This window comes from Lynx canadensis, chromosome C1 (genome assembly GCF_007474595.2).
Source record: "Lynx canadensis isolate LIC74 chromosome C1, mLynCan4.pri.v2, whole genome shotgun sequence".
NCBI lineage: Eukaryota > Metazoa > Chordata > Mammalia > Carnivora > Felidae > Lynx > Lynx canadensis.
In genome coordinates, this window is record NC_044310.1 from 71,479,867 (window position 1) to 71,493,809 (window position 13,943).

The 13,943-nt window shown below is 40.8% G+C and overlaps 1 protein-coding gene across 1 annotated transcript; it reads right to left on the minus strand.

Annotated features, from left to right (window-relative positions):
• BCL10 (BCL10 immune signaling adaptor) lies at positions 1 to 11,825 on the minus strand. The gene is made up of 3 exons (XM_030326137.2): positions 11,512 to 11,825; positions 4,053 to 4,341; positions 1 to 1,611 (listed from the first exon to the last, which is right to left on the minus strand). Exons 1-3 carry the CDS (start codon positions 11,566 to 11,568, stop codon positions 1,256 to 1,258), a joined length of 702 nt encoding a protein of 233 aa, XP_030181997.1. The 5' UTR covers positions 11,569 to 11,825; the 3' UTR covers positions 1 to 1,255.
• Between the last annotated feature and the right edge of the window lie 2,118 nt (positions 11,826 to 13,943).

The following is a 13,943-nucleotide window of genomic DNA, read 5'->3' on the forward strand; positions in this document are numbered from 1 at the left end:
TACAATTTAAAACCTTTTATTGTTAATAGCATATTCCATCTCTGCTTTTTGAAAGTAATGGAAATATATGAGACATATAATCAGGAAAATAGAATTATAATTTAAATAAAAATAGTGACAGCATAAAATTTATAAAGGTGTAAAATTAGTCAAACTTTGTTATGTAACAAAAAGACAGATAAGGCTAATGGCCACTTGTTCCAAACAATATTAAAGACAGAACTGTCACACACACACACACACACACACACACTTTGTCCTAGTTATTTCAACTTGTACAGTGGTCTTCATTAAAAGCGAATGAAAAGCACAGAAAAACGTTTTTAAATCTCATCAAATTATATGCAATAGCAGGCTTTTGTCAAGATTTTTATGTAGGAATTAAAATGATAAGCAAAGACTGTGAAAATCCTAAGAAGCTACTATTAGTAAGGTAAGAAATGTATTTTGGCAAATTGAGATCTTTGGTGGTTCCAACCTCAACATTTCTCTCTGATGTCACCCCACATTAGAAGGGGACTCTGTGGGGTGCCTGGGTGGCTCAGTCAGTTGAGCATCTGACTTCGGCTCAGGTTGTGATCTCACGGGTTTGTGAGTTCGAGCCCAATGTCGAGCTCTGTGCTGACAGCTCAGAGCCTGGAGCCTGCTTCTGATTCTGTGTCTCCCTCTCTCTCTGCCCCTCTCCTGCTGGTGCTCTGTCTCTCCCTCTCAAAAATAAAATAAAATAATTAAAAAAAAAAAAAAAAAAAAAAAAAAAGGGGACTCTGTAAGTGTCCCTAAGACCAACTGAGTGGGAAAGGGATTCTTTTCAGGAATGTCAGAGATTGGCTTTATTCCATCCAGAAATAGCTTAATCTGAAAATTTACTGCTGAAGAATTGGAAAGGACTATTAGACCTCGAAAATTTCTAGCACAACTGCACTGAGACATTATTCCCAGCCTGAGACTCTACTCTCAAATAGAGCAATGTTCTCTGTTAGTCTTAAAACATAAAAAATGTGAACACACTCAAGATACCTCAAAAATGGAAAGAACAGAAAACACTGAAAATTACATGATCAACATGATTTTCTTTAGCTACCTAAAAGTATGCTTCTTTTATTCTAAAAGACTCTATTTACAAAGTATGCTTCCATTGCATTTTAAAAGACGCATATCAAATGTTAAGTCATTATAGCAATTCTATAAAAAGATTCATATCCTTTCAAATATTTTTTGTCATTATTAAAAAAAAATTAGAAGGCTGTAATCTCAGTCACTGACGCGAAAGAGCACGTGATCGTAAGGGAAGAAACATCTCACTAGAGTTTCCACAAGTTCCTCCTCCTTCTAACTGCAGCTCCGGCGGCAAAGGCGGGGCCCCAGGGTCCCCAGGTCTGGGAAGCGTAGTTGAAGAGAAGGTGGGATTGTCAGTTCTGCCCACTTCTAGAACAGGCAAATTCAAGGAAGACTCCGTAGAAAAAAAGGGGGCTGTGCTGGATTCTCCTTCTGGATGGTATATGACAGTGGATGCTCTCAGTTTTTCAGAGAAATTACTCTCATCTGAATTTGTTCTACAGAAGTTGTTTGTGGCGCCATCTGGAAAAGGCTCACAGCTGCTACATTTCAGTCCTACAATAAAATTATTCAGATGTAAATGAAAAAGTCACTAAAACAAAACAAAACAAACATACAAAAAAAACTCCAGCCCATACTCATCTTGTAAGTTTTGAAAGATTACAAGCTGGTTACCACACAACCAAAAATTTAAATAGCAGTTTATAAATTCTGTCATAATCCGTTTCATGTTTCATTTGCTTTTCCCAACAACCATGAAGTACACCATTATTTTTTATTTCCTAGATAAGGAAGTCATCTCAAAGAAGCTAAATGACATGCTGTAAATCACATTTAATTTGTGTACTCATATACTTAACTACTGAATGACCTGGAAAAAATTATGTGGCCCCTAAAATTTTTCATAAAGTAAGAAATAGCTTTCACAACTAATATTCTTTAGCATTCTGGCACAAACGCAGTAAGAAACAAACTGTAAACAGGGCATATGCTAAAATTCTATGAGTTAATACCAATTATAGATTCCTGAGTCATAGGGTGTTAGAAGTAGAAGGAATTTTAGAGGTCCCCTGGGATAGCTTCTCACTATCAGAGACGAGAAAATAGAGGCCTCAAAGAGTTAAGTCATGCCCAGCATTCTAGAACTACTTCATGGGAAAGTGAGAACTAGAACCCAGGTCTCTTCACATTAAATAATGTTCTGGTTCCCAACCTTAGAGTTTAAATGATAGTGGCTCTTCTGATCAAAGAATTTTACCATATCTAATGGGTATAGGTATCAATTAGCCTCAGGGTGAAAGAATGAACACAAACAAATTTTATCTGTTCGGCTTAGCAAATATTTAACCTGTCTATAGGCACAGAACATCCTGAGTTGACAAATTTTATGAAAAATCTGCAAAGTCTATAAAGTACATTTATATGTCATTTTTTTCCCCCACTAGCTTTTCAGCTTCACAATACATTCAGCATTTCTGTTCCATGCTATATAAACAATTTTCTTTTCTTTCTTTCTCTTTTTTAATGTTTATTTATTTTTGAGAGAGAGAGAGAGAGAAAGAGGCAGAGAGAGGCAGACAGAGAGAGGGACAGAGGATCCAAAGCAGGCTCTGTGCTGACAGCAGTGAGTCCAATGCAGGGCTCGAACTCACAGACTATGAGATCATGACCTGAGCCGAAGTCAGACACTCAAATGCCTGAGCCACCCAGGCGCCCCTAAATGATCTTCTTAAATGTGCTCAGGAGGGAAGACTTCCAGTGTGTCCCAGTATGGACTTAACAGACTGTGAGTTTCTTAACAGCAGAGTCCTAAAGTACTCATTTCTGTATCCCCAGTGCCTAGAACAGCTGGAGTAGAGCTATATCACATGCACATTTATCTCAAGTGCTCTGCAGAAAGGCAGAGAGAGAGAGAGAGAGAGAGAGAGAAGGGGAGAGAGAGAGAGAGAGAGACGGGGTTTGTGGGGACAGGAGGATTTAAATAGTGCGGGCAATTCTATGAAGTATTCCAATTGGTCAGGGTGTACTCCGGGGTGAGGGTGAGACGTGGGCGGTGTAATTTGCTAAGCCGTTAATCAACCTCCATTCCCACACCCTTCCCGTCTTGCCAGACTGTGACTCTAGTATTTAAAATTACGGATAACTTCTATAACATGATTCTTATAAACACGCCGCCCACTTCATTCTGTGATCAGCAGGTGGAACAAGAACTATCAGAGTTGGACTTACTATAAAAATACTTTGTCTATATATTGTTCTTCGTGTGTGATGTGCATTTTCAGCGGTTATTTTTGAATAGATTGAACTGACATTCTGCTGACTTCAGAAACCAACTCCTGCGTATACCGGGATTTCATTACAGTTAGAACTCAGATTTCATTACACTCAGAACACTGAGTGATAGTCGTCCACTTTTCCAGTGAAATGACATGATAAAAGGTAAAAACAATGTAAATCAAATGTAATTCTGAAGCTGAAACTTTTTGAATAAAAACAAAATGATCATTTCTGGGTTTTTTGTTTTGTATTTTTCAAAAAAAAAATTTTTTTTTTAAATTTTAAGTAGGCTCCACACCCAATGTGGGGCTTGAACTCACATCTCTGAAATTAAGAGTCACGTGCTCTACTCACTAAGCCAGCCTGGAACCTCTGTATTTTACTTTTAAAAGCACTGTCAGGGGCACCTGGGTAGCTCAGTTGGTTAAGCATCCGACTTCAGCTCAGGTCATGGTCTTACAGTTTATGAGTTCGAGCCCCGCACCGGGTGAGCTCAAGCCCTGCTCTGGGCCCTATGCTCTCTCTTCCTCTTTCTAACTGCACCTCATGGGATTCTCGCTTTCTCCCTCTCTCTCTGCCCCTCGCTCACTCACATTCTCTCTCTTTCAAAAGTAAATGAATAGCAAAAATAAATAAAATTTTAAAAATCAATAAACATTAAAAATAAATGAAAGCATTGTCACATTTAAATGAATTCTTGGCCACTTAAAATAGTTTACCTTTCAGATGTTCTAGTTTTATATTTCTAAGTTTCAGCACTTCATCTGTAATCTTCTGAATCAGGAAGTTCTGTGTTTTTTCTCGCCGAATAGATTCAACCAGCGTATCTAGTCCTTTGGGGTTTTCTTGTAAGTAGTCTAGTAATTTTCCAGCCCTTTTTCTACTTGATGTTCGGCAAGAAATTTCTTCAGTGTCTTCTCTACTGAGTATTTTTTTTGCACGTAGATGATCAAAATGTCTCTCAGCTATGATTTTCTCACACAGGTATACACGTAAATTTTCTAAAGCCTAAAAGATACAAACCATGCTTCAGTGTTTTTGTTTTTTTTTAAACACCAGAGGAAATCACATAGGTGACTGATTATTAGGTGACTATTATTAGAATTTTAACTAGTGGGAGAAAACGTACTGAAGTCAAGAAACTCAGGCCTACTAAGATCTATGTTATTAAGACAAACGGCCAAGCGGACAGAAGTAGGTCCTAGACTAAACATTGTTCAGTTTCTATGCTGCTTTAATCTCATCTTCACACCTACACACCGAGACCAGGCTATTATGAGGAGGGGGTGAATCTAGAGGGCCTGGGTTGTGGAAATAGGGAGGTCTGCTGCGCGCCTCCACCTTCAGGGGTACAGATGAGAGAAGAGCCTTCCATACATTTTAGTTACCATTTAACAAGGAATCCGAGATTAGTCAGGACCAAAGAGGAGAGCTTAGTGAGGTCTCATAATTTATAACTTTCTCATGTTTGTTAATTTTCCATTTTCCTAGAGTAAAACAAAATAACAATAACAATAATAATAACAATAATAATAACAACAGAAACCCTGCACTAAAAGGACTCATAATGTATCTATCTTTGGAGTCAGTTGGAAAGACTAACTCAGTGAGTCAGTTGGGAGAAGGAAAGCAGAAGGGGTGGGGAGGCAAACGCTAAAGAAATAGTGAATGTTGGAAGGAATTAAAGAAATGAAAAGGAAATCACAGAAAACAGACCTAGATCTGAGAAGTGCCTCAGGAAATTTAATTAGCAGAAAACTGATGTGGGTCCCAATAAATAGCATTACTAATTTGATTCCGCTGACTATACTCTAGCTCCTTCATTTACTAGATATGTGATCTTGGGTAAGTTAACTCCTCAGTGCCTCAGTTTCCTCATCAGAATATTATGAGAAATAAATATATGTAAAATACTTAGAAATGTGCCTGGTAAATAGTAAGTGGTCAATAAATGTTAGCGATGAAGACAGTGATGACTAAATGGACTCACAGGTATCATGATGAGCTAAAGGGAATGGAAGATCTTAGAAATACCCTACCTAGTACATGGTGGCAGGAAAGCAAGCTAGGTGAAGGGTTCCTATAGTTCTCAGGCCACTGAATTCCCACATTCATTTATGTACTCACACAACAAACATTTCGTATATCTAAATACCTACTATGCTATGTGCTGAGCATACAAAGATGAACAAGGCTTGGATCCTGCATGCAAAGGGCACATGGTCTAGTTGGGAGAATACATAACAAACTCAAGCCAGTAATTATAAAACAATGTGAAAAGACCCAGAATTAAAAAAAAAAAAAAAAAAAAAAAACAAAAAAAACCCAAAAAAACACAAGTACTGGGAAAGCACAGAGTAAGCAACTAACTGTACCTCTAGACCTGGGAAGTTTACAGAGGCTATACTTGTAGCATGAAGGTGCACAGAGGGAAACACTAACAAGACTAGGGTAGTTGGGATGAGGGGTACATGTGAGGGTGGTGAGAAATGAAGCTGGAAAGGAAAACAGGTCAGATTAGGGAAGAACTGTTATAACATGTTGAGGAAAATACATCTCCCTGTAGCCAAAAGAGTCATCGAAGGTTTATAAATCAGAAGCAATAAAAAAACTTCTGCAGAGGACTGGGGGTTGCGGGGAGCAAAAATTGGGAGACCCATAAGAAGATTGCTGCCATATTTTACATAAGCTATGTTGAGTGTATGAATTTAAGCTGTGGGGATGGAGACAATAGATTTAAAAGCTGAACTCCTCGAGGGGCACGTGGGTGGCTCAGTTGGTTAAGTGACCGACTCTTGATCTCGGCTCAGGTCTGAGCTCATGGTCCATGAGATAAAGCTGCACTATCACAGTTGTGCTGTCAGAGTGGAGCCTGCTTGGGATTCTCTTCCTCTCTCTCTGCCCCTCCCCCACTGGTGTCCGCACTGTCTCTCAAACAAACTTAAAAACAATAAATTAAAGGGGCCCCTGGGTGGCTCAGTCGGTTGAGTGTCCGACTTCAGCTCAGGTCATGATCTCGCAGGTTGTGAGTTCGAGCCCTGCGTCGGGCTCTGTGAGGACAGCTCAGAGCCTGGAGCCTGCTTCGGATTCCGTGTCTCCCTCTCTCTCTGCCCCTCCCCTGCTCATGCTCTGCCTCTGTCTCAAAAATAAATAAAAACATTTTAAAAAATTAAAAAAAAAAAAAGCTGAACTTGAAAAACTCCATCTGCTGTCATTTTTACTACTTAGATGCTGATCATTCCCAAATTTGTATATGCAATCAAGACTTTCCAAAGGTACTTGGACATTCCAAAAGTACTTCATTTTAAAAAAAAAATTTTTTTTAATGTTTATTTATTTTTGAGACAGAGGGAGACAGAGCACGAGTGGGGGACAGGCAGAGAGAGAGGGAGACACAGAATCTGAAACAGGCTCCAGGCTCTGAGCTGTCAGCACAGAGCCGGACGCGGGGCTCGAACCCACCACCCGTGAGATCATGACCTAAGCTGAAGTCGGACGCTTAACTGACTGAGCCACCCAGGCGCCCCTCCAAAGGTACTTCAAATTCAACAAGTCCCAAACCAAATTTATTACCTCTGCCTGTCCCTTTCCTCTGATATTCTTTTTTTTGTTTTTTAAGTAGGCTCCACTCCCAGTATGGACTGTAAAGCGGGGCTTGAACTCACAACCCCGAGATCAAGACCTGAGCTGAGATCAAGAGAGTCTCATGTTTAATCAAGTGAACCAGCCAGGTGCCCCTCCTCTGATATTCTTAACTAATTTGGGAGTACCACCACCCATCCAATCATACAATAAACCTACAACTCATCCTTGACTTCCTGTCTTTCACTCACTTGCCATATCTGATCACCCATCCACCAAGTCCTGCCAATTTACTCCTTATTTTTATTGAATCTGCCCCTTCACTTCATCTCAATTATAAGCATTGCCTTAGTTCAGGTCTTTATCATATGCTGCATGGACTATTAAGAATAGACACCTAGCTGTACTTCCTAGTTCTTTCCTCCTGCTCAAATGTCTCCTTCACACATCTATTAGATCTTCCAGTTTTTCAAGAAAAAAAGTACCATATGAATTTTACTAATATTGAAATACTGTCAGTGAATTTTGTAAAAATTTAAAATAGTGTGTTCCACCAACTTAAAAGATGAAGTTCCTCAACTATGGCAGAACAGTGGAGAGGTCGAGTTTGGCTCTGGATCAGGCCAACTTCAGTTTGGATCTTAAATCTGCCATATACTCCTGTAAGAGCTGGGGTAAGTTATTTAACCCCTCTAAGCTTTGGGTTCCTTACTGAAAAAATAGTGATAAACACTTCCCTTGCAGGACCTTCAGAAGGACTAAGTGAATATGAAGGCTTGACACAGTTCCCAATACACAGTAAGTACTCAATAAATAATAGCTGTTTGATAATGGCAGACAGGGCAATTCATAGTATGGATCCTGCCTACCTCTTCAGCTTAATCTATCACCACCTCCATGTGTCCTGGTACATCATATTCTACCTAAAATTGCTGTTTATCACTCTACAGTTCATTGTGTTTTTACCTTTGTCTTGTTTTCTCCTCTCATACCCAAAGTCCGCATTTATCCTTTAAGATTGAGCACAGTGGGCATCTCCTTCGGGAAGCTTTGCTTAAACTCCCTAGATGGAGTTAGGCACCCCTCTCCTCTGTCCTTGTAGCATCCTGTGCATATATTTCACTTTTCTATATAGCAGGACTCCACAATTCATTTCCACTCTGTCTCACTACTCTTCTCAGCTACAGTAACCTCCTGTCAAATCTGATACTTGCCAGTCTTCATCTTATTTCTCAACAGGGTGGACACAGTTGACCACTCCCTCCTTAAAATACTCTTTTCTTGTTTTAGAGGAATACCACACTCTCCTGGCTTCATTCTCATCTCTGTGGCTGTAACCTTTCACTTTGTAAAACTCCCCTATGATCTCCCTTTTCCCTTCCAGCTCTCAACTTCCTAGGTGAACTCATTCAATCCCACATTTATAGTTCTAGCTCAGATCTCCTTTCTGATCTTCAGACTTGTAGGTCTAATAGCTGATTTGACATTTTCACTTACCAATCTAATTCCACTCTCTTTCTCAACTAAATCTATCACCAAGTGATATCATTTCTACTTCAAAAATCCATCTGGAATTCCCTTGTTCCATCCATTTCCCCTGCTTTCACCCTGATCCAAATCACCCATTAGCTCTCAACTATATAAATTCTAAGAATCTCCGCACTGGTCTTCCTCTTCTCACTTCTGCTCTCCTCGGTTCATACAATATGCAAGGAGACTAAAAATATAATTCTTCAATAGGTCCCTACTATACTTGGGGAAAAAATCCTAACACTTTATTACCGTCTCTAAGACCCTTTATGATCTAGCTCTAGCCCACCTTTCTAACTTCACCTCAGGGCACCTGCTGCCTTCTGCCTTCTTCCAATTTCCCCAAGTCATCAAGGTCTTGCTTGCTTTAGGTCTTTTTGCAAATTCTATTCTGCCTAGAATAGAATTATTCCCCCAGTTCTGTCATATTCTTCAGCAGCCAATTTAAATCTAATCTTCCCTGACCATCCTATTGCAAGTAGATTCCCCCCTGCTATTGTCTCAACACCTGTCTCCTTCATAGTACTTAGCTTAATTTGTAATCATATATTTATTAGTTTTCAACCCTAACGACCTGTATGTTTGAAGCAGGCAAAAACCAGGTATGTTTTCTTCAACTCTGTATATCTTGCACTTATCAGAATGTCAACTAGTGTTATAGATGAATGTAAAATACATTGCACTTATCCTGTAATTGGAGATTATCGTTTTATGTCTGTCTCCCTCCTTCCAAGAAATCAAGGTTTTCAAACTGGGACTGTGTCTTAGTTTTTAATTTTTGAATTGTTAGAATCACCCATGCTTCACAGCAGCATGTAATCCATATTTATTAAACAGAACTAAATTCAACCAAAAAGATGAGGTAAAGAACTAGATGGGGGCAGGAGGTGGGGACGGAAGGAGCACAGTGAAAAAGTGGGATTTTCCAGGAGGATGGGTGGTGGTACACTATCCATCAAGACAGAGAATACAGCAGGGACAGCAAGCAGCTTTGGGGAAGGGATAATAAAAAGTTCAGTTTTTGAGTGTGCAGAAAAAAGAAGTGGATTTCCAGCAGATATTTGGAAATAAGCACCTAGAGCTGACAGATAAGGAAGTCCAAATATGTGTATGATAATTTTATTTTTTTTAATTTTTAAATGCTTATTATCGAGACACGGAGAGAGAGAGAGAGAGAGAGAGAGAGAGAGAGAGAGAGAGAGAGAGAGAGAGAGACAGAGAGAGAGAGAGAGAGAGAGAATCTGAGAATCTGAAGCAGGCTCCAGGCTCTGAGCTGTCAGCATGGATCCCGACGTGGGGCTGGAACTCACAAACTATGAGATCATGACCTGAGCCAAAGTCGGATGTTTAACCAACTGAGCCATCCAGGCACCCCTGTGTATGATAATTTTAAAACCTTCTGAAGTCATCAACTGTTTTGAAAATAGCATGAAAAAAATTTCTAAGAAAAAAATATGCACATATTTTTTTTTTTTAGCACATATTTTTTTAATAGACTTCCCGAAACCCATTCATGATTCCTCAAGGTTATGAATTTCTGATATAGCTATAAATTGAAATCATGGAGATGGATAGTATCAATGAACTGACAGGAAAAAAAATGAATAAAGACCTGGGAGACACTCCTCATATCTGTGATTGTGTACAGGTTTTATATTTATGCCCACTCCTAACCTCTCACAACGCTTTTTTTTTTTTTTTTAAATCAGCTGTAAATTGGGGACGATAATTATTTCCCTCAGAGGCTGCTGTAAAGATTAAATGGAAACATTGCAAAGTGTGTGACAAAAAAACCTGGAACACTGAAGGCTTAATTCTTGACATTCCTGTTTTTACTGGCACAAATTTTATATAAAACAACATTCAGGTATTGTACAGTAGTTATCAGTGTCCCAGTCTTATCTCAAATAGAATGTAAAGCAGAGGCCTGTCCTTTTTTTTTTTTTGTTTCCAGGCCCAAGAACAGTACTTTATCCATACAGTAAGTGCTCCATAAATATCTGAATGAGGAACCTAAGGCACAAATCCCAGTCATAGCCAGTTTCCTTCTACTGATGAGTCATACCAATTGTAATTGCGAGTTCAGTGTAATAAACCTTTCAAGGGAGGGAAAGGGGAAGAATTTAAGGTAGATTAACGTTTAAATAGCTGCTGTTTTGTCCAGTTCACAACGATGATTCTGTATACATACTGCAGTGTTAAACCAGAACTCATTTTCTGTTGAGTTTCTGTTTTGGCAGGTTTTGTTTTGTTTTTTTTTAAGTTTCTGTTTTTAATCTGAAATTATGTAAAGTATTTTAGTGGTACTCCTATAGGTCTCACATGGCAAAACAATTAAAAGCAAAAGAGAACAAGAAATACCTTAACAAAGTCATTCTTTGCAAATAAGTATTAAGATGTGTGCAGTTCTGCAACATCCAAGCAAAAGAGACTAATTTAGGTACTGAGTATTTTCAGCATTTACCTGTATATTAATTTTCGACTACACCGCCCCCCCCTCAATTTAAATATGTGGGCGTTTGCCTACTAGGGGAATTCCAGGTTGTGCTTTCAGCTGTTGAGCTTCCCCCAACCCCCTTTATAAAAGAGTTTCACATATTTGCTTTGGGATCCTTTAACTGACTTTGCTCCAGGTTGAGCCAACGGCCTAAGGAGTCTGACTCAAGGATGAGCCTGGGCAGTCGATTCCCAACAACGCAGCTCCAAAGTACAGCGGGGGTAAAAAAAAAAAACAAAACACCAGAGGAAGAGTGAAGAGTGGGCAAACAGCTGACTGCGAAGAAACACTCCACTGGACAAGGTTTCAGAAACCCAAGCCCTGCTTTTAGCGATTTAAAACGTAGATTAACAGGTCACGGGGGATCACTTCCACCAAGGCCCTCGGATGTAGGGCTCCCAGCAGTCCTGCGGTGTCTGGACCTTCCGCTTCTCTGACCCGCAGGCTCTTTTCCGACTCGGACTCCCACTCCGGGTTTCCGCTTTCCTTGCCCGCCGGGCCGCAGCCTGCCCCTGTCCCCCCTCGACCCCCGGCCCTCGGCGGCATCTGGACCAGGTTATGCTACTTACGTCCTTCTTCACTTCTGTCAAGTCCTCCTCGGTGAGGGACGGCGCGGTGGGCTCCATGGCGGAGACGAGAGTTAATGCTTCTTCCGGTCCGGGAGCTGCCGCAGCACCGCCAGGCCAGGCTGGGGGCTTCGGCCTCCGGGCGAAGGGGGAGGAGGGAGGCAGCCCCGGGCTAGAGGAAGAGGGCTGCCCCTTCGAAAACAGAGGGGCTCAGAGCTGAAACCCGTAGAGCTTCCGGCTCCGCCTCTAGGGCCCAGGGTGCTGTACACTTTTACGTTTCAAAGCGCGCTTAGCGCCGGGTTCCTTCCTCTCCAGGAGACTCGCGCGCAGGTCCCTCCCCTCCGCGAGGCTGGGCCAGCCTTAGAGCCCGCCCCATCTCTGCGTCAGCCAATCGGTGCCCCTGGATCCTTTCAGGCGTGGCTCCGCCCACAGCCCCCGCGCTCTATTTGCAAGGAGAGGCCGGTTGGCCTCCCGGTAAGGACTCGTTTCCGTGGGTGGGGCCCGTTGCTCCTCCTGCCGCCCGCCCCCCCCCCCCCCCCCCCCCGCCTCGGCAGGCTGCTCACTGGTGGAGGCGGGCTCGACCTGTTTGTACCTCTGGGTTCCTCCCTTTTTCCCAGACCCTGCCCTACAATATCCGGTTGCTGTGTTTGCCCACTAAAGTAGTTAATTTATTTGGTCGCGTACAGATTCGCCCGCATACGCGTAACCAATACACACAGACGCAGCTTAACTACAATGTTAAAGAACTTTTTTGAAAGACAAAAAACACTCATAATCCTCCTCCCCCGCTTTAATACTTAATTTAACGTCTGCATACTTTTTGGTTACTGTTTTTTATAATCCTATTTCCTTATTTACTCATCTGTATAATAAAGACATGTCTACCTTACACCTCTCACAGGGCTGCTGTGAGAATTAAATGATACTATATATGTGAAGTTCTTAGAGGTACTTGGCACACAGTATGAACTCTAAAATTTACTACTGTCTTGTATTACTCATTTATTGAGTTCTTAGTAACATGTTCTGGTCATCTTATCCTGGAAGAGTTATCTTATTTTTATGCAACAGACTGATAGCTATTCCCAGAATGGTATCTAACTACCTATAGAGGTGTATACAAAACAACATGAGTAATGAATAATGTGGGTAAGCTGAAAACAGCCTGGGCCCGAGACGGTGGTTTGGACGACATGCTAAATAAGCTATAGTATTTGAAGTGGTGAGGGTAGATAGAAATGACAAGAGGACCAAAGGCAAACTTGGGAACTCCAACATTTTTTTTTCTTTTTTAAGTAAACTCTACACCCAGCATGAGGCTGAAACGCACAAACCAAGATCGAGAGTCCCATATTCCACCCACTGAGACAGCTAGTCAGGCATCTCTTGAAAACTCTAAGGGAAGGGAAACAAAAGAACCAGAAAAGAACAATGTTGCCAAACCCATATCAATGTAGTTTTGATCACATAACATTGCATCATAAGCTTTTAACAGGTTACATCATATGTCCTTTTCTATATTGTTACACAGTAGGGTACAATTTTATCTGATTGCTTAATCTTCCCACATCTTGGTATAACCCAATTTACTTAACCATTTGTGCTTTCATTTCACAAACATTTATTGAATGTCAACTATATGCCACATACTGTTCTAGGTCCTGGGGAAATAGCTATGAACAAAATAGATAAAAATTCTTTTTTTCCTGGAGTTTAATTCTAGCATACATGTATTTGGGGCAGGCCAGATAGACACTTGAAAAATGATATGTAAAGTTATCTTATTATGTTAGAAGATGATAAATGCTAAGAGGAAATACAAAACAGAAAAGTCAGATGATAGTGTCTGGAATGGTAATATTAATTTTTTTTATTCAAGTAAAATTAACATACAGTGTTATATTAGTTTCAGGTGTAGAATGTAATGATTCAACAATTCTATACATTACTCAGCACTCAGTGCTGGAGTAGTATCATTTAAAATACGGTGGTTAGTGAAGACCTCACTGAGAAGGGGAGATTTGAGTTATCACCTGAAGGAAGCGAAGGAACGAGTCATGTGGACATATGGAGAAAGAACATTATGAGTAGAGGAAACAGCCAATGAAAAGGATTCAGTGGGGCAGGGCAGGAGATGAGGTACTTGTGTGCTACTCTGAACGTGTACTCTGACTTTACTCTGAGTCATATGGGTGTATTCTGAGTCAAACGGGAAGCCACTGCAGGGTTCTGAGCAGAGGAGTGACATGATCCGATTTATGATTTGAAAAAGGAACACTTTCACTGTTGCTTTGAGGGGAAGGAATGAATATGGAAAGGGGGAGAGCTGTGAGGGCACAGTCCCTGAAATCCAGGCCCCGGAGGTGGTGGCTCAGGCCAGGGGTAGTAGCAGCGAGGGGGTTGGGAACCTTTGGAAGATAAGTGGGGACGCGATT